The 21,784-nt window shown below is 40.0% G+C and overlaps 1 protein-coding gene across 1 annotated transcript in view; it reads left to right on the top strand.

Annotated features, from left to right (window-relative positions):
- The window catches only part of ANKRD44 (ankyrin repeat domain 44), an 80,479-nt gene that overhangs the window by 43,489 nt on the left and 15,206 nt on the right, over window positions 1-21,784 (top strand). The window contains exons 14-17 of the mRNA XM_009890158.1: window positions 1,819-1,899; window positions 2,919-3,030; window positions 15,689-15,760; window positions 18,771-18,972. Coding sequence (XP_009888460.1) covers window positions 1,819-1,899; window positions 2,919-3,030; window positions 15,689-15,760; window positions 18,771-18,972 — 467 coding nt within the window. The remainder of the gene's footprint in view (window positions 1-1,818; window positions 1,900-2,918; window positions 3,031-15,688; window positions 15,761-18,770; window positions 18,973-21,784) is intronic.

The following is a 21,784-nucleotide window of genomic DNA, read 5'->3' as shown; positions in this document are numbered from 1 at the left end:
GGAGAGAAACCTTATGAAATTCAACAAGGGCAAGTGTAGGGTACTGCTCCTGGGGAGGAATAACCCCATGCATCAGTACAGGTTGGGGGCTGACCTGCTGGAGAGCAGCTCTGTGGAAAGGGAACTGGGAGTCCTGGTGGACAATAGGATGACCATGAGCCAGCAATGTGCCCTGGTGGCCAAGAAGGCCAACGGCATCCTGGGGTGCATCAAGAAGAGTGTGGCCAGTAGGTCGAGGGAGGTCATCCTCCCCCTCTACTCTGCCCTGGTGAGACCACATCTGGAGTACTGTGTCCAGTTCTGGGCTCCCCAGTTCAAGAAGGACAGGAATCTGCTGTAGAGGGTCCAGCAAAGGGCTACAAAGATGATTAGGGGATTGGAACATCTCTCATATGAGGAAAGGCTGAGGGACTTGGGTCTCTTTAGTCTAGAGAAAGGAAGATTGAGGGACAATCTTATTAATGCTTACAAATACTTAACGGGAGGGTGCCAGTGGGATGGGAACAGTCTTTTTTCAGTGGTGCCCAGTGATAGGATAAGAGGTAACAGGCACAAACTCAAACATAGGAAGTTCCATCTTAACATGAGGAAGAACTTCGTTACTTTGAAGGTAGTGGAGCACTGGCACAGGCTGCCCACAGAGGTTGTGGAGTCTCCCCCTCTGGAGTCATTCAAAACCCACCTGGACGCCGTCCTGTGCAACCTGCTGTAGGTGACCCTGCTCTGGTGGGGGGGTTGTATGAGATGATCTCCAGAGGTTCCTTCCAACCCTGACCATTCTGTGATTCTGTAGCACATGAGTACTGTCTATAAACTTAGAATGTTAATGTTCATGGGAGTTATTTTATTAATAATTAAGTTTTCTCTGAGTCAGTAGGCATCAGACAGACCCTGGGTTTGTAGAACAACCCATTATTGCTAGCGCACACAGGAAGAATGTAAAATCTTGATATTACAAATGGGAAATTGCATATTAAAGAAAGAATGTACTGTTCTGCATTGCGCAGAATCCAGTCTGGAATGTCCCTGTTATATTGGGATTGAAAGTAGCAAACCACCCTTCTACAAACTTTTCAAGCTACTAATCCATGATGATAGCAGTTTGTAAACCTACTCTGTGTTAGCCTTGGTGGCCAAGAAACATCATAACCACAAGCTCATGATTGTTAGTTCACAAATCATAGTCTTCTGTCTGCCATCCATCCAGCTGGGAAACAGAGGTGCTAAAAATGATTCGGGTGTGCAGGAATACAAAGACCTCTTTGAGGAATCTAAAGAACTTGACTGGGAGATCCACATGGTGTTGCCAAGATATTTCACAGAAAGTGAGGAGAGTCAGCAGCTAATGCAGTTTCAGCGTAGACCAATTTAGTATCAGTGATTAGTTTCTCTAAATCTTAAATGCTAGAGAAGAACTAGCAGGGTACTGTAGGAAGAAGCAAGCTCTGGTAATCCTGAGTTCACCTCCGCAAAGGAAACAAAATGCACACCATTGCTGTGGGAGAAATGGAAGGATTCTAGAAAGTGATAATCAAACTGTTTCTGAGAAAAACAAGAATTTTCTGTTTGTTTTTTGTTTTTCCTGGCATTGACTTGTGGGACAATAAACTACCATGTTTTAGGTGTCTGTGTATCTTGCAAAACTTACTAGCTGCAGACCCATGCAGTACACTCATTTAACTTGTATAATTCTTATTGTTGGCTGGAGGAGGTCAAATCCTTGAAGAGGAGATTGGGGATGGGTGGCAGACTGCATCAAAATCACTGGTATGATATTTTGAAAATAAGTTGCATTTTTCTGTCCTCTATGCTAAGAAGAAAGAATATTTTAGGTAACTCCCATGAAAATGCTGAAGAACTTGAAAGAACCAGTGAGATGAAGGAAAAAGAAGCTGCATTGTAAGTTTGGTGTCAATAAAGCAGTTAGACCTCATTTCTGGAGAACGCCACTGCTTTGGGCTGCAGTTTTACACTCTGCTTTTGCTCATTCATTGCTCTGCTAAACACAATGCTTGGCTTTAATGAGGGCTAACCTAAAGAAAAAAGCTCTACGCTGTTCTCTGTGCACATATTCCCTAATATTTCTGTTTCTGTGCCTGTTGCTGTTTCTTAATTGAAAATGTACTGCTTTGGTAATTTAATAATTCTTTATTATCACACAGTGTCTTATTTTAATGCTTTGCGCTGAATATGTATGTTGCAAAAAGAAGTAGCCAATGGCTTCCTCAATGTGTTTACTCGGATTGACATTTTCATCTAGTTGCTTAATGATTTTTTTGTTTTAAAAATCTCCTTTTTCATATGACAGCCTCACATTCACTACAAATTACAAGCTATGAAAGAAAGTACTAATAAGAAAATGATGATTTCTTGATGGTATAAGAAAAAGTGGCAGGAGCATAAACAGCATAAGGAATCAAGGAATCCTTTGAAAAACACAATTTTTTTATAAAAAATAAAGGCCAACAAAGAAGAAAATATATTTATGAACATACATGCCAGGAAATTAACTCAGTTAAGTCTTAATTTTTCAGCTTGCCATAGTACATGTTTGGAGGCCAATGGTGTGATATATGAGTTTTTACGTGAGTAGTAGCAGTTCTAGGCTGTTTATATCGTGGTACAGAGTTGTGTAGTTTTCTTTCAGGCTTTATAATAGAAAATCATTTTATAAACTAGAGTAGCTGCCAAAGTTAGGTTGAAGATTGTTTTTTGTGAAGATTATCTTTAAAGATGAGTAGGGATTTTTCTGTTAAAAATAGGGTGAATGTGGGGAATTATTAGTTAAAATAAAAGTGATTTGGGGTGCTGCTAGAAATACAGAATTAGCTGCCAGTTTTCAGTGCCACTCCTAGTTGCAGTGAGAGATATCTGTTAAATATTGTGAACTCACATTTACACAAGTGAATTGTCCACAGGTGTCTAGAGTTCCTTCTGCAGAACGATGCCAATCCATCCATCCAAGACAAAGAGGGGTACAATACTGTGCATTATGCTGCTGCATATGGGCACCGGCAGTGTTTGGAACTGGTGAGTGCTCAGTCAGTTTTGGAAGTCTCATATCTGCCGATACATATGTGCATATGCGAGTAGTATGAACTCCCCTGAGGGTTACTATTTGAGTCCTTTGGATATTCACAAATCTGTGAAAACCTGCAATATCATAGAATGGCTTAGGTTGGAAGGGACCTTGAAGACCATTGAGTTCCAACCCCCTGTCATGGGCAGGGACACCTCCCACTAGACCAGGTTGCCCAAAGCCACATCCAGCCTGGCCTTGAACACCTCCAGGGATGGGGCCTCAACAACCTCTCTGGGCAACCTGTTCCAGTGCCTCACCACTCTCAAAGTGAAAAATTTCTTCTTAATGTTTAATCTAAACCTGCCCTCTTCCAGTTTATAGCCATTCCCCCTCGTCCTATCACTGCATGCCCTAGTAAGAAGTCCTTCCCCAGCTCTCCTGTAGGCCCCTTTTTAGGTACTGGAAGGCCGTGATACAGTGCAGTAAACTCAAATATATGCAACCAGGTGTATCTTAAAAACATGTTCATCTTGATAATCCATTCCTTGTTCAACAAGCTGGTGCTTAATTGTTGTCTTTGAGTGGAGTTTATGTACGCTCAAATTATTTTCAACTGTGATCAAAATATTCGCAGTGTATGTGTATGTGCCAGTAGTAAGGGATGGTTCCCCGTGCATGACGGTGTATGTGCCTTATTTAGCTGGCACATTATCTGACTTGCAAACTGAGACACTAAATAGCTTTTGTCAGCTGCATACCTGCAGTGCCTTTTTGCCTCTGGTGAAACAACAGCAGCATTGATAAAGTTACTATAATCAAGATTAACCTTGTATGCAACATAACTGTGGTGGTGGTGGTGGTGTTATTGTTTTTTAATATCGTGGACCTGAGTGATTCGAAATTGCATCTCATAAGAAGCCAAAAATTTTTAGCCAAAAATTGGATTTGGGAGGTATATAGTATGGATTTATAGAAGTTTGACTTGTAAAAATAGGTGTAATGAAGATGGGCATTAACTGAACTGCTTGACATACAAGGTGATCCAAAATTATTTTGTCACATATAAATAGGCTTTAATTGCTTTAAAAAAAATAAGATCTCATTAGAAAATTGTTCAGATATTCATGCTTTAGTAAGAACACTGTGCGCTGTTTTGTGTTTTATGTTGTTTGGTTCGTTCTTTCTTTGTTGAAGAGTCAAAGTACTTAATTATTGAAAAGGAGCTCTCCACAGCACATGCAGCGTTCACACTGCATTTACCAGCACTGTCAGTCACTGCCGCCACAGGAGAAATACTGCAGCAGACCTACGTCAGGGTCACGACAGCTAGGAAACCGAGACCTGTGATTATACCCGGGCAGCCCTGGGTCAGAATTTCAGGTGGGATGTTAAGCCTTTTTAGCTCCCACCTGCAACCATGTATATTTAGGACACTTAAAATATCACTGCTCCTTTGTTGCTTGTGGCAGTGACTTTGACCTTTCCTTGTTTAGAGCCTTTTCCTGGAGCTCATTTCATGACTTTGCCTGTGGGGTGGAGGAATCTTCTGCTGAGCCTGCCACCCATTTGGAACAAAAGCAAATGTTCTTGGTATTTGAGGGGTGTATATAGAGAGTAGCTGCCTCTGTGCTGTGTACAAGCCCATGCTTGTACGGCCACAGCAATGTGTATTGCAACCTTACCCGTGTCTTGTCACCAGATTCTTGCATGACTTGCACAAGCAGAGACCTCTATAAAAGCATCTTCACTGGGGAATTCTCTTTCAGCCTTCTTTCATAGTCCCTGTGTGCTGTGAAGCGTGGAGCAGGCATGGAGCAAGGTCTCTTCTCTTTTCTTTTACTTGTTGCTGTGCATGGTGTTCTGGCAACGTATCGGTTGCAGACAATGACCTGCTATCGAGTCCTAGTGTTGCTTAGGTTTGCCAGACAAAAGGAAGAGCTGGGAATGCAGCACATATCAGAGGTGTTGGGTTTTCTTTTAGTTTTGGAGGGTGAAACGCAAACCATGGGCTAGAGACAGCTGTGCAGCAAGTGTTCTATATTTGGACAGAGAAATTCAATGTTTTTCCATGTCAATCTTCCCATATTTGTGACTATAGCTGCAGTATAGAAACCCAAGGTCAAGCATCATTTGCAAAGTTATAGTCATATAGCTGTTCTGTGTACACCGGTGAAAGAAGAAAAAAACCTACAAATTTTGGCTTATTGCATACCAAGGACCGCTATTGCATGCTAGGCTGTCTGCCTGAAAGTTTCGTAGGGACTGGGATTTTGCCACTGGTGTTCAGGGGCTGACAGGCATGTCATCTCCTCTCTGCAATACAAAAGCTAAATGTACCAGAAAGCACGTGTGCTCCATCAACAGTAGGACCAGGACCTGTCATCTTCGCACCCACTGTCAGAAGAAGGTGATTCTGTTTTGTTCATGCGAGCACTTGTCCCTTAGCAGTAACGAATTACTGAGGCTTGAGTGTAATAACTTGATATTTCATAAGAGTGACTAATTGATACAGACACTGCCTTTACACTGATTTTTTTTTTGGCATTGCTTGGATTCAGGATGGCATAAGGGCTGAGACCAAAGTCTCAAGTAGCTGAAAGGTAATTGTGCCATGGGCATGAAATTGGAATCATCCTTGTGTCTAGGTTTATTCACTTATGCCAACATGAGAGTCCCAGGTGTTACGACAATCGTTGATTCTTGTGCTTCGTCTGATAAAGTAGTGTCATCTGTGGACATCACTATCCTGAAATGCAATCACATTGTCTTTGACAGAGTTCTGGTTATTCATGGTTATTTGAAGGCTGTGTGTAAAAGCTGCAATAAGTATTAATCCAGCGCAGATGGAGAGGAGCCTCGCTGCGTTGTGAGGCTGACTGGTGGCTCGGTCACAGTTTGTTGTATTCTCTGTAACACACATATGACAAGGACTTTGTCATGAACCATGATCTTTATTTCTGGTAGCTGTTAACCACAGTACATTGACTGCTGTAGTTACTCATAGTGGAATGAAGCATCCAGTAATGTTTAATTGCGTCTAGGCATAATTGCTTCCACTTTTGTCTGAATGCCCCTTCTTTTCAACATAGCAGAAAGAAGAGTAAGTCATCAAATGCCATCTTAGTCCTCAAGCCTTCTGTTTACCAGTTTTGAAAGCTAAACCAATGGAGATCCAGAAAATTGGCGACACTCCCTGCCTTGTTTCTCTCTCCTGAGCTGCTCCGGGCTCTCCTTGGTAATGGTGCAGGAAGCTTTGGATCGAGTTGATGCTGCAGGTTGACTTGGTGGGTTAGTGTGTAGAGTAGGTGCCTGAGGACAGCAGGTTATGTCTGAGGAGTACTTGGCTGGTTTTATTGCTGCATCTTGGAAGTACATTTTTCTTGCTGTTCTTCTTATCTTCAGTGCTAATGAAAAGTAAAATAAGGTTCACAGTATTTTTAGTTGCTCTTACTCAAGGAAGAGTGGGAGCCCAGCAGCCCTAATTCCAATATAAATATGTCTGTAGATAGGCAGGGAGACTTTTTTGTTTTGGCTTCGTGCATGCAATAACAGAGATAAACGGATGTCTGTCTTAAAAGTGCTAATTTTGAACCACTAATCTGTATCACAGGAACTCTGACATATAGAATACTCCTAAAATATTTTCAATCCCTTCCATCCTGAAGTAGAGATTTCCAGGCAGGATTATTGAAATAAAAAAAATATTTTTCAGTGCCAAACTAATGATGCTTTTACTATTTTATCCCTTGGGCAAATATTTTCACTTTATTATTGACAACTCACAGATGAAAATATAGAATCATAGAATCATTGAATTTCTGAGGTTGGAATTATCTTCTCTAGAACAAGACAGTTCTTTATGGACATAAAGCTGTTAGAAGAAAGAGTTCATTTGAAATAAAAAGCTTTAATTCTGATCGAAACTAAGGCAAAGCGGGTACAACAATGAGCTTGAGTTTGAGTACAGTTTAGGAAAGGCTGGTTTATCTATGAAAAAATATTTTTTTTTTTGTGTTTTTTTTTTTGTTTTTTTTTGTTGTTGTTGTGTGTTTACTGTAAGCCCAAATTTAGCTAAATTTCTTTGCGGGGAGAAGAGACCTATTAGGAGCAATAAGAATTAAAAGTGAAAAGGTCATATCCTTTGACCCAAACAAATAAAGTTTGTGTTTGTGTGTTCAACCACAGAGCTCAATGACAGAAGCTTTTTTCCTGGAGTACCTTTTGGTTGTCTGGGATATTGGTGGGGTAGTTGCCCTGCAGTGAATGACGTGATGTTGCTAAAAAGAGAAGAGTGGAAGCAGATTCTTGAATTCTTTCTCCATCTGTAAGGAGCCATTCATAAAGGCTGAATGGTGGGCATGTGTGCTCGCAAGCAACTAAAACTCCCATCTGCTTTCCTACTTCTAAAAATAACCTTATGTTTGTTTAGACTGGGGTTGACTTCTTTGGTGTTTGGAAGTCAGAGATATCAATCATGATCACTAGCTGATATTTTAGAGCTGATCACATCCCCAAACTACTTTGCAAAAAAGAAAAATATTGTGGATTTTTTTTTTTTTTCATTGAAATGATCTCTTAACACAAAATCCTTATTGGTGTGAAAAGAGTGAAATTTAAATTGTAATTTCACATTAAAATTCTGTCTCGAGCACCAGTCAAAGACTTTGTGCTGGTAAAAACAGGTTGCTTGTGCAGTGTTAGAGCAAACAGAATTAAATGGCTGTCTCTTGTAGTGAAATCTCTTCTCTGACTGTAAGAACTGATGGTTATTTTTTCTTTTAATTTGCTCTTCTCTTTATTCCGTTAGCAAATGAAATTCACTCTTTGGCTAATAGAAATTGAATCGGCACAGGTCCTAATTCATTTGAGGATGGGAGGAGAACATGGTTTAACCGAAAGCCATGGCCAAAAGAAAAGGCAAATCTCAGCCTGCCTGTCTGCCCACCCGGGCAGGGGGATCTGCACAGCTGAGTGTGTCAGACAGAAGGGGCAGAGGCAGATTTCTTGCTGGCCATCTTGGCTGTGCCGTGAAATGAGAGGCTGGGTTTGAAGAGAAGGAAAACACCTTTTATTAGACTGGCTGATACCACTGGAAGATAGTTAAGCTGTGCCTTCAAACACTCAGTTCCTTAACCTGTGGAGAAGTTGAAATCGCAGACCCTATAAACCTTTGATGTGGCTCCTGCAAATTATATGTGTCTTTTGTCAACAAGAATTTGCTCATTAATCCATCTGAGAGCAGGACACTGGTAATTAGTGACAAATGAATCACAAGTGTGGTTGGGATAGGTGTTAAAAAGCCTTTTGCCACAAGGGGATCTGTCTCAGGTGCTTATCCAGTGGCAGCCCCTGGGCCACCTCCTGGCCTGAATCTCTTTATTCAGGGGACATGTTCTGGGTTTTCTCCTTCATGAATGCCTGTCCATCTCTGTGACCAACACCCTTTTTCTTAAAGGGAGTGTTTTGTTGGAAACCAGTGGTGATAGGGTTTCGTGTGGTGAATGACTTCATACCTGTGTCTATGAGAGCTTTTCCCACATGGAAGCTCCTGTATTAGTGGAGGAAGCTCAAAGTCATTAACTTGAGTGGCTCTAAAAAGGAAAAGAACTTAATGCTTGAAAATAACTTTGATAAACCTGTCTGTCAGTCCTAGGCTCCCCCATATAATGGTAGATTGATTCAATTACTTAAATTGTGATGTCAGCATTAGCGTGATATGTACCCATTGGTTAAATGATCAATAGGCGCCTATATATCCTAGATATGCCACTGTATTTTGGCTTAGAGTTTACATTTTGGAAACTAGATAATTTTGATCCTGAAAATGTTTTCTAGAAAGCTAATGCTGCTTGTGAACTCCATGAGTGCAAGAATTCACCATTTTCTTTGGCACCCTGCTGGCACTTTGGCTTGTAGGATAGGAGTATTGCCTAGTGTCTCTGAGGTTTATTTTCTGTCTCTCTGACAGATTTTGTCTTTTTTTAGTTTATAGTTGTATTTTCCTGGGGTGGAGAAGCAAGGCACTTACATCTGCTGTCTTCTGACAGAGAATACCAAGGCCATTGCAAAACTGCAAGAAATATTTTTCCTTCAGTTTGGAAAGAGGTCGTGGACTTCTGCCGTGGCCTTATATACCTGTCTGTGAGTGTGTATCTGTGTGTGTGGTGTTTAAATGTAAGCGTGTGAAGAATATCTTAGTCCCTCAGATCTACTGAATCAAATGGAAAGGGCATTTGATCATGGCTTATGGCATTGCATTAGTCTGTATAGCTCAGAAAGAGCTGTGGGCGCTGAGATGTTGGCAGTGTAATCGGGTTTATTTATACAAGGCAAGATCTTTGCCTGCATGAGTTTCAAAATGAAACTATCCTTGGTTTATTGGTAGGCTTACAAAGCAATCTAACTTCATTAGGCATAGTCTCCCACAGTGTGTGTGTTTTGTATCTGTGTATCTGTTTTGTCAATTGAGTAGATTGATCTTAAACATTCTCATTGAACGTTATTTTCCTCTTTCCCCTCCTCCCCTGTGAAGTAGTGCAACTGGTGCCTATTCACAGTGGGTGTCTGACAGCAGGCAGTACTCCCGTTGCTTCAGGAGTGTTTCATCCATAGGTGGACAGTGTAGAGATGGGCATGCACAGGATCAGGTCTTGGTTTATGGTTCTGTTCATGCACTGCTTGCAATGCAGATTATTCTGCAGGAAAAACAAAACGCAAACCCAAGAAACACTTGCAGATTACCATTATACTTGAATAATTATGTCTTTAATTATTCTAATTGACATTTTTAATTAGATTGGAAGCAAAACTCCATTGGATATAGTGAGTAAATGAAAAAATAATTGCATGTTGTGTATTTTCATTTTTATTTACACTTGTTAGTATTTTGCAAATCCTTGTATTCACTCTGATAAAGCCTGAAGAAGAAGAGTCACAACTCTTAAGTAGCATGCGACGTACTTCAAGCAACTGCATGTGTGCTGCTTTTGTTTCCGTTGGGTTTCCTTCTTGCTGTTGCTTACAGGCTCAAGCTTTGCTAGAAAGTCTGTTGCTTTTCCTCAGTCAGTCTTAGGAGCTGTGAGGCAAGTGCACGTACCTGACTGGCATGACACTCCACTGGATGTTAAACTTTGCGTTTGGTAATGTGAAATGGAACCAACACTTGTCTGTTTTCTGGAAGTTTGTGGTCAATTCCAAAGTGGTTCAGAGAAGAAATACAAATTACACGTGACATTCAAGTGAGTCTGAATTTAAGAAGCACTTGTGTGTATCTCACAGTAGAGGCACAAATGAGAGAGGAGAGTAGCAAAAATACCACTGAAATGCACATTTTTAAAATTGACTGTCACTGCATTTCACCAGCACTAGCTGAAGAGGAATTTTTTTAAAGGATAATAATTTCTCTGAATAAAAGCCTTCCTATACCTTTTACACATGTATGAAATTTTGCAAAACTTTCACTGGATAAGAAGGTCCTTAAACCAAAGTATGAGGCTTTACAGAACCTCTGAGGTAGAAGTTCTGGCCAGAAAGAAATGTGATATATGTGATTTGGGTGTGAAAATTCCAGGTTCAAATCTCTCCCCTGACTAAGAAGTTGGACTTCTATGTCCCGGGAAGTGACCAACATATTATGTGGCTGGTACTGGGTAGGATCTCTCACTCTCATTTGGAGTTGTCCTGCTTTGTATAAATACTCACTGAGTGACAGTCTCCTGTCTAACCCACTGAGTATGGCACTCATATGGTTTAATGGGAAACAATTTTGTATGAAGTGGAAGAGCTCCAACAGAAGATTAGTGTCACACGTAAGAACAGCCAGTGGCCTGGAGGTCTGCTTGAATTTTGAGATTTAGATATGTTTAAATAGTTGAACATTGTTCTCCTATATGCCAGGTAAGTGTACTGTTTGCATGGTGGTGACTGTTCTGGTAGGATATTGGATATTTAAATTTTGTACTGGAATAGTTACATGGAACTACTAATAAATTTCTTCAGACTCAGTCTACCTAAGCTCTTGAGAAACTTCTTGCTTATGTTATTTTAACTTCACCCGTAATCTATGTGCGTGAGTGAAATTGATGTAAACACTGATTAATCTTATTTTTAAAGCCTAATTTTAGGAAAATGTATCAGACACTGGGTTAAGGATGTGTATTGGTTTTAACCTGATCAAATTAAAATAATTGGATCGTTTGTATTTACAAATATGGTAAGAGTTTATAGGTTTGCTTGTCCCCCCTGAGGATGTGTTTGGACCACTTCACCTTTGAATTATTCAATCAAGAATAATTCTGAGATTTCCAAATGTGCTTGCCTGGTATAAAGTAGTACAGAGGTTAATTCTATTACTTTTTTCTGTCTCATCTGAAACAACTGATGAGAGTCTTCAATCTTGTGCTTGCTACTTGCTGGAAAAGCCTTTATTTAAAAGAAGCTGCTGCTGGTCTGTTTTCCCCATTGGAGACAATTATCTATCGCAATTTATCAGGAAAGATGAGAATCAAAGTGACATCCTAGCTGATATATTTTTGTTCAGTTCTGAAAGTGATATTAAAAATTGTTACTAATTGCCACTTCTGAATGACCTTGTAAGTGATAAGCTGCATTGCTATGTAATTATTGCAGAAGAGCAATGTTCAATTATTTCTTTTGTCTTAATTGCCTTTTGATCAGCTCTTCACATGTGTGAAAATTTCTGAACGCTGTTTGCTTAATAACCTTTCAGAGAAAAGGCCATTTATAGGTTATACACATATAACCAAATGTTTTGCCATTTTATGGTTAATATTAATAGCACCAAACTGAAGAAGTTCAGTAACACTGCTGGAAGTGTGTGTGTTGAAACGCAGAAGTTGCCTTACTCACTAAAATAGTAAAACTCGAACAAAAGTCACTTTAACTTCAGTGGTAGTTAGATGAAACCTTTGACATAACTGCCAACAGTGGATTTAAATGGCTGTGCCGAGAGGTGTGGGTGCCTGATGGCTTGTACAGAATCATGCGTTCTGTTCTCTTTTAGGATTTGAGATAGCGCCCATCGTTACAGTGTCTATGGTTTGAAGTTTCTTCTGACATCTTCCTTTTAAAAGCGTAGCTTAAACCTTTTATGCATGATGAAAGTATTATCTCCTTTTCTGCCTAATGGTAATTTAAAATTACTGAGATGTTCCATGAAGCTTCTTTTTTTTTTTTTTTAAAAAAAAAAAAAACGGAGCTGAATTTTGGAATATATTATAGTCTGTAAGGACAACCGTATAAAGTATCCTGACTCATTAACTGGCTTATCTGAGTCAAAAAAAAAATAGAGGGGGAAAAAAACTGCCACACCATATCCTGCCATATAATCCTTTATTATAACCACAGAATAAAATCAGGCAGTAAATCCTCTTATGCCTGTAAATACCCTTACTGTACAAATAAAATAACCTTGTGAGAACTGTAAAAGTTATTAATCTTCATACAGAGCTGGGGGAGAGAAGACGGTTTATAATAGCAGCCTTGTAGGGCTATTAGTTTGTAACAATAGAACTGAATAATTGATATGTTTTATCTTACTTTGTCTGCATCTCACTCCCATACCATTCAAGTTCCTGTTTCTGCCTGTGAAGAAGACTTTACAAAATAATTGCATACAGTATTAAATAGTGCTGTTCTGGGAAGTGAAGAAGTCATGCTGGGAATTTCCAAGAGGCAGAAAGAGAGTAAGGGTATCCTTACCTTTTAAAAGGTTATAACCTAACCAGAGAGAAGAGTGCCCACCAATTTCACTTGTGTCTCTGCACAATTCTGACATCCGCTTAAAATCTGTGGCCAATCAATATATAGAAATGTAATCAGCGAAAGGATCGTTTCAATGGCACAAGAAATTAGAAATGAGATACGCTGGGACATTCTCCAGTCAGCCACCAGTAGCCACAAACTGTTAGTAATTCACGCTTACTTGTCTGTCTGCGGTGAAATGCGTTGGCCAGCTTCTAGCAGGCAGGGATGTATCGCAGCACAGCAGACACGCTTGGATTGCTCTGTGGGTTCTATGGATTTCAGCTTCCCTGGCTGTCAGGGCAAATTGTTTTGAGCAATAAATTTACCTTTTTTAAAAACAGATGCAGCTGTGGGTAGCTTCTTACAAGCACACTCTAAGATGGAAGCATTATGGAGCTAGACCCCCCCCAAGGATGCACTGTTTTATGTGTTCTTATAAAAAGTGTATGTAATTTACTATAAATGCATTCTTAGAACCATAGAAACACTGGTGAAACTGGAGAATTTGCTCGGTAACTTGGGCCCGGTACTTTTTGTCTCTTTGAGCGTGATGTTTATCCTTCAGATGACTTAGTTTTAATTGTTATAAAGCGGTGCTTGACAAGGCATACTAAAAAAATTAGTAGTGCTGTGTCTTTAATCTTCCTCCTCTTGCTCTCCTTTATAATTTCTCTTCTTGTGCTGTCTGGCTGTGTATCTGAGGGTTACCAGGTTTACCATCAAATTCTTGTTTACGCTTGACTTTATGATGGAGACATTCAGCCTTATGAGTAATAAGCTCATTAAGCCTAGTCTGCATCAGCCTAAGCTGCTTTAACTCTAAGCCATGGAGACGTCTTTTGTGAGGGGCTCTCCAATCCCACAATTTGTTCCTTTAGCGCCTTAATTTCGTCAATTTTCTGTGTGTTTTTTTTCATCTACCCAAAAGGCAATTATCAGCCTTATTCCAGGAGACTTTTGGAGCCTTCTGACAGGTTAGGGAAAGTGTTTCTATGTTAAGATTTTGATCCTGGAATTTCAACAGATGATGATAAATGTAATTAAAAGTGATTAAATTAGTCTGCTGTGCTGGCCTTATGGACTCAGAGTAAAGGCCAGTATTAGGCAGGCAGAGGAACAGGCTTAGTGCTTAGATTTGTTTGGTGGGATTTTTTTAGGTTTTTTTACTCACTAGAGAAAATCAGAATGTATTATGTATTCAGAGCTGGCTACTGCTTCATCCTGTTTATAGCTATCTTATATAAGAGACAAACAATATTTTAAACTGGAGGTGGCTCCACGTGGTACAACCAAATGTGTTTCCTAACCCTGCCCCAAACCTACTGAAATACTGGTGTGGGACTTGTTTTTTTTTCCCCTTAGCTTCAGGGATGTGTTAAAATCCGTATTACCTGTTAATACACACGCCCACTTGCTTATGAGTGGTATTTGCATCAACACACATTTCTTTCCCAGTCCTGACATTTTACTAGGCAAAAAACATGCAAATAAATAAAATTACTGCTTAATTTTCTAGCTTTTCCATAAGATTCAGATTTGTATTCTTGAAAGAAGAGATTTGTGACACCTTATGCATTGTTAATGCTAGCTTGTATTCCACCTTGATTTTTGGATAAATTTGCCCTTGATGTAGGTCTATTAAAGACTAATTTGTTACACCAGAAGTTTAGGCATGCATCACCGTTTAGGATATGCCATCATATTGCAGTGTAGGCAGGTAAATTCTATGCCTACCGTCAGCTTTCACTGGCCTCTTTGGAGCTTTGGAGAGTCTTCCATGTTGTCATATCCTAGAATTTTCCAGATTGTAAAAAAGAAAGAAAAGCATGACAGGCAACTAAAACAGACTTGTAATGTTTCTAATTTTACAAGTCAATTTTTCACACAGGTTTTTTGAGATTGGGTTTGTTTGGGTTTTTTTTCTGACAAAGTAAAGAATTAACTAAGAGACTGCAAGAGAAAAAGAAGAAAGGAAGTTTTTGTGACGATCTCCTCTGATTAATTTTCTGTAAAATTATAATTTTCAGTCACAAAGGTATTTGGAGACTAATTCTTTGAGTAGTTATTGAGTAAAAGGCAATGCACGTGACCAGTGCTACTCAACAAATGTCAAATTCTCAATATTGTTGTCAATACTGTGTATGATTTTCTTTGCAGCCTCAATTGGATAAGTTGTCAGGGTTCACGTGCTATTGCAGAGTGGTGCTAATCCATATAGTTCTTCCTTCTAGATGGACAGAAATGCCCTGTTTGTTAAGCCTTAAAATGCTGTGGGATCCCTTGAAATGAAAAGGATCATATAAAAGTGCCATGCACATTATTAGATGTTTTTAAGAGTTCAAGGATGTGTTGCGTTTCAGAAGACTGCCATTATAGGAGCAGGTTCTACTTTGATAAATTATAAAAATGACTGTGAATGACTCACAGCTCAGTTATAATTATTCCTAGCGCTAATTATGTGTCCGAATTATCTGAAACGCTGTATCAGACATCGCTTGCATATGCATTACCTGTGTAATCATGAAACTGCGCTTTTTCCAATGTAAACTTACTGAGGGCTCTACTTCACAAGTCCTTCCCTTTGAGGGCTCCTCACCCAAGCAGGCCCTATGATTTCAGGGAAACTAATTAATCAGGGTAAGGATGTGCACGACAAGCTTTTAAACCAGTTTTATGACTTTACTCTGTGGGGAAAAACTTGAAAATACTTTACAGAGAAGGTTGCAAAGTATTTATTCCTCACAGTCCTTCAATACTCACTGCAGACATCTGAGGAAAAAATATATCTTTGTCTGCTGATTTACAGTCTGTGAGAACTTATCCTGTCTCAGGCAAAGATGTTTTAAGACTGTCTTGTTTGTTTTGTTTTTGTTTTGTTTTGTTTTGTTTTTTCATTTTCAGCTTCTGGAAAAAACCAACAATATGTTTGAGGAATCTGATTCTGCAGCTACGAAAAGTCCTTTGCATTTAGCTGTAAGTATGAGACATGTGTAAAGTGTTTGATCGTTATCTCCTAGAATAATTCTTTAATCTCTGTCTTTGAAGCAGGTTTAATCATAGACTTGTTTTGAAAAAGCTGGGAAGGGATGTAGGCCTAGATGTAACAAAACCAGGTTCTGGGCTGGAATCATTAATTAAGTTTTTGGCAGTTGAAGCTCTTGGTTCTTATTGACTAACATTCGGATAAGACGGAGACACGGACACTGAAGTGAAATGAAATGGAAAGTTGCAGCTTCTATTTTTAACTAGTTTATAAATCTGGGGCCTGGGCTTCAGCCTCTGGCTTTGATCATGGAATGGGATGCTCTGATGTTCTCCTGGAGTTGTGCAGAGTGCAAAAAGCTGTCTGGTACATAGCAAGGTGTGGGAAAGCATGTTTAAACCCCAGTGGTGCCCTGGTATCGTACTATGGAAACTACTATCAGGAGGAGATGAGATCCAGCACATGTGGCCTCAGAGATCACAATAGCTTCCCTTTCCCAAGAACTCAAGATTCATGATCCCTCTTCCTGGTTTTCTTGTGCAGAATCACAGAATAATTGAGGTTGACATGGACCTCTGGAGATCAGCTAGTCCCACCACCATGCTAAAAGCTTAAGTAGGTTTTCTCAAGGCCGTGCCCCATCTCATTTTGAATATCTCCAAGCATGGAGAGTTCATAGCCTCCAGGCAATCTATTCCAATATCTGACCACCATCACAGTAAAAATGTTTTGGGTCTTTTTGCATTAAATGGAATTTCCTGTGTTTAAATTTGGGCCCATTGCCTCTTGTCTTGTCACTGGGCACCCCTGAGAAGAGTCTGGCTCTGTTTTCTTTGCTCCCCGATCAGGTGTTTACACACATTGGTAAGTTGGCTTTGAGCATTTTCTTTTTGAAGCTGAACAGTCCCAGACCTCTCAGTCTCTCCTCATATGTCTTTCACAGACTGGCTCTTCACTGAATATCCAGCCTCACTGTCAAGCTGCCCTCCTCTTGAAAGGGAAGCAACTTGCTTACTCAAAAATAGGGGCAAGTTTTAGTTCTGTAGTGATCATATCTCTGTTTCTCAGTCAGCCAGAACAGCTCTGACCAGACTTTTCAATTATCTACGCGTAATCTGAGGGAACAAGAGCCAAAACAGTTGGGTTAAAATACTGAGTTTGTTGCCAAACACTTCTCCCCATCTTTTTTTCTCCGAGTTGAAGACTGCGGGAAGGAGAGCATCACTCCCAAGCCCAAAAAGGATTTATAACCTGCACTATCACCAACACAAATTCCTGTGCTGGGAAGGGACTTGCCCTGCAGCTGGCCAGACAGCAAACTCATTTTCTCTCTAGTCCCCCTTGGGAAGAATCCTTGCAAGGACACTGCCAGTGGCTCTTCCTCTTGTATCTGTTGCTGGTTCACAGCAGTTCATTCACCTCAGATGCCCCAAACCCACAGTTTAAAAATTAAAAAGCTTACATAAAACCTCACTATTTCACAGTTCAGTTGCAGCTATCCAGGAGCGTCTCTGACATTTGTTTCAAACCCTCCCATGTATTGGGGTGCCTGTGGCCATCCTTCCCCACGTCTAGCAGCATCCACATGAATCTCTCCACATGTGGACCCAGAAAGCAAACCACCTACACCAAAACACAAAGTCCTGTTGAATGGCTGATACGGCGCAGTGGACAAGGCCTCTGCTTACAGATGTTTGACCCTAGAGTGGAAACAGGATTTAGAAACAAGGGGTGGACTAGCAGCCAACAAAATACTGACCTGCCATTCCCTGAGGCTACAGTGCGTCATTGTGTTCATGATTGAATAAATGACCGCCCAAGGCAAACCAACAGGAATAAAAAGTCAACTTTATTATCCTTTCAAGGAGAGGATGGGGTATACAGTCTGCATGGCACCTTCAAGATAGATACCTCATATTGTGTCAAAGACCAGGTTGTTGCTAATTGTTTTCTAAGTAAAACTGTCATGAAGAAGAAAAGCTGACAACTGCCTTGGAGTATTTTCTGAGATAGGGCTTCCCCGTGCCCTAATTGTTTTTCTTTTTCTGCTTTTGTGTTTCTGCTTTCCTTAAGTAGTTTTCTTGGTCTAGCAGGGAAACAACTGTTCCTTGCACTTCCAGTTCTCTTGAACTTTTGACAATGGTCACTAGGAGCAAGCTGCTGCCACCACTACTTAGCCTTGAAATTCAGTGGCTCTTTGGTTCCTTCCTGTTTGCATTTCTCTTCTGTTTTCATTAATTGCTTCAACTCTGGTAATGCTAATTATATGTTTATGTATAAATACAAAGGTTGTTCTTTGTGAGTCTGACAGTAAGGGGAGGAGGGCAGTCCCTACAAAGCTGAATTAAATGTTTCCAGTTTCTGGGGCTATCCACTGGGGTTTTGCAATGTCACCTGTGTTTGTGCTGTTGGCTCAAATGTGGCTGTAGGTCTGGAAGTCCATCTGCTTGTCCACTGTAGGTGTTCTACCAAATGATCCTACTGGCAGGAATACTCCATGGAGCATCAGCTATAAACAGCAGGTCAAGTTTGTGTTTGCATTTGCACAAAAATCTGTTTTGAGAACTGCTTTCTTTTAGTTGGAGAGCAGCAGATGTGTTGAATTTAGCACTCAGGTGATAATACATGTGATCGCTGACCAGCATCGCTCTAGTGAATCTAGTTTATGAAGCAAACATTTCCCTGAAAGATACCATAAAACATGAAAAATGAATTGACTTGCCTGTGCTGAAATTCCTCACCTTGGGTTGTATTGGAAGGTTAGAGCAAATCAACAATCATAATTTCTCCCCAGACACTAGGATTTTTTTAGTTTCTTGGCTACAGTGTAATTCGGGAAAATCCTTTTGAGCTGAAAAGAGAGTCATAAAGAATCAAGAAAACTGTGTCATTTCTACTCTGTTTAGGAGATTGTGGCAATGATGGATTTTATTCATGTTTTATGTGAAAATCTTTGAAAGAAGAGTTGTGTTCTTTACATGACACATTTCATGTTTCTAGGCCTATAATGGTCATCATCAAGCCTTGGAGGTACTTCTCCAGTCTCTGGTAGATCTGGATATTAAGGATGAGAAGGGACGCACTGCTTTGGACCTAGCTGCCTTTAAAGGACATGCAGAGTGCGTGGAAGCTCTCATCAGCCAGGGCGCTTCTGTCACTGTAAAAGATAATGTCACCAAAAGGACCCCCCTCCATGCTTCAGGTGAGTGTCCACTTATGTTGTGCTGTGGTATAAACCCCACAACACAGAAGCAGTTACCTTTATCTCTCTACTATCCCTATGCGCATTTTTTCTAAATGGGAGAAGAAGATTTTGACATGTACTGAGGACTGCTGCTTGTTTGCTGAGCTCCTACGGTTCACTCTTAGTTTTCATTTCCTTGGTGTTTTTTCCTCTGTCCCTGTGGTTTGGTCCTCCCTCAGACAAAATCACATGTTTTTCCACACCACTACCGCTCTGCTCTTACCTGCTTGCCTCTACTTTACCGGACCTCTCTATTACCACTTACCCTTTAAGTTGTGTGATGTTTCTCCCCTATGACACTTTCTCTTAATGGTTCCTCAACCAAAAAAAAAAAACAAACAGGAGAAGAGAGAACACTTGCCTCACTGCATCTCCTAAGGAAGAAGAGTTGGAAATACAGGTGGGCTTTCCCTGGTGATGAAATTATCCGGGTGTTCAAAACTTCTAACTTTTCGCAGGGGCAACGCTACAGGAATTCGCCCCTTTTCAGATGTTATCCTCCTCCTGAGCTAGCTTGTGAACTTGCTGTTGCTGGGACTCCATGCCTCATGTGTTGAGTGTTAATTATGCAACGTGCATAATTAACTGGAAAATGTAGAATTTGCCATTTATTTAAAGGTTATGATTTAATATGTACCTGTCGGATAAATACGCAGAGGTGCCAAAGGGAACATTTCTCCTCTGGCTGTTCATCGAGGGGCTCAGTACAGCATAGCAGTGACCTCTAGTGGGAAGTAAAATTAATACTTTATTGGATAACAATTATTTTCAGGGCCAGACTTAATTGTCTTCCTGTTTATCTTTTAATCTTGCTTAGATTAAAATGCAGATACAACCTCTAATACCAGTTTGCTCTCTGTGTGTGATCACATAAGTGCAACCTGGAAGCATGAGGTCAAATAGACTGTTATCAATTTTGTCTGCAGTACTGAAGAAAATGTTTGTAATAGCTCTTCACAGCATACTAAAAAATGCTTTCTGCCTTCTTAAATTTTGCATCAGAACCGAGTAGGTTACTCCCCACAATAAACTAATGGAGGGGGGGTTTTAGATGTTTTTGATAAAAACACAAAATATTAAATTCAGCTGATCCTCACACTGTTAATACTGCTGATTTAATTAATTTAAATCAAGATCTGTGCCACTACAAAACTGCAGCTGTGTTGGTCAAGAGCTTTCCTATAGTCACTTCAAACATAGGTTGGAGTCTGATGATGAACAAGGTATGACTTCCTCTAGTACATCTTCACTATAGCAATGATTTTGCATTTATTTAAAAATTTGGTTCCAGTGACATAGGTTTCTTGTCACAGCTGAACTATCAGGCTTCTGCAGCACTGAGAAAAGCAAATGGTAACGAAGCCACATTTTTGTTAGCAGCTCTGACTTAAAATATGGATTTGTTGAACAGATCTGTTGACCAGAATTGAGTATATTTGTTGAACAGACGGTGTTATTTTTAGTAGGCACGATTATTACCTTCATACAAATTCTGATTGTGGAGGTTTTTTATCTCTTTTAGTTTCTTTTTTAATTGATCCCATTACTGTGCTATGAGTGTCTTCCACGTAAAACCAGTAGGAAGATTCATTGTAGACTTTTCTGATCTGTGATACTTTTTGCTTCTCAGATTAAAAAAAATAAATTCCAGGGGTACAAGCAAAACATTCCTTAAATCTGCAGTGAAGCAAAATAAGTTAGGATTGTATTACAAAAAAAAACCAAACCCACAGGAATGAGACACTAAAGAGAACATGTACCTTAGGCAGAAGGGAAGATACTGTACAGACAAGTTGAATATTTGAACTCTTAGTAAAGGAAATATATCACTGTCATGAATTTGGAGCCTATCAAATGTGAGATAAGTTCACTTTGGGTAAATACCCATTAAGACAACGTTTAGAACCTTCCACTCAAGAGCTATGCAGAGTTCTGTGGAAATTAGCTCTGGAGTAAAGCTTCTATCTCCAACTATTATAAAAAGCCACTTGGAATCTGATTATTTTCATTATGTCCTTTCATAACAATACGTTTTGTTTAGGAGTGTTTTAGCAAAGAATGATGCCACCTATTGGAAACTCTGCATGGTGCCACAGCAGCGTTCGTTTTTTATTTGCAATGCAAGTGTAAGAGGTAAATTGGCACATTTTGAGAAATCAAACAGAATTCTTGCTGAATTAATCCCTTGGGTGACAGTACGCGTTTGCACACACACAAATGAATACTTGCACGTGCAGTACTGTGCACTGGAAAGAAACAAGAAGGCATGTGTGCCCATCCCCTTAAACGTGTTTGCCTTCATTCCTTCTAATTACACAAGCACAATTGCTGAACAGGACAATTAAGGAGACCTGAAGTGGTGGATTACAGGATTCTGCAGAGCTCCGTTCAGTAAAGGGATTTGTAACTTCAGTAGAGAAATCACCTAATGAAGTATTTCTTTTCTGTCTGCCCCCCTCAGAGAATAGACTTCCTCTGACCTCATAATACGGAGAATTTCCTTAGCCTAAATTACATGCTCCCAGTATACTTTTATTACCACCAGTCTTTCCTCTGGCTAGTTTGGGGAATCCATTGCAAATGTTCCCTGAGTGTTAGTGGTGTAGCTCTGTTGGCAAAACTGATGTTCCCTGCAGGGTCTGTAATGCTTAGCAATTGCTGGGTCAGCTCCTAAGAGTTTCTGGGAGTATCTGTTCTAAAACTCATTTACCAAAAGCCTTTTCAGACATTGGTGTGAACAAGTTATGATTTCTCTTCCTCCTGCTGGGAG

The sequence above is a fragment of the Charadrius vociferus genome, unplaced genomic scaffold (assembly GCF_000708025.1).
Source record: "Charadrius vociferus isolate BGI_N301 unplaced genomic scaffold, ASM70802v2 scaffold147, whole genome shotgun sequence".
In the NCBI taxonomy this organism is placed as follows: domain Eukaryota; kingdom Metazoa; phylum Chordata; class Aves; order Charadriiformes; family Charadriidae; genus Charadrius; species Charadrius vociferus.
Note: the sequence above shows the minus strand (reverse complement) of the source record. Positions and strands in the feature narration are given on the sequence as shown.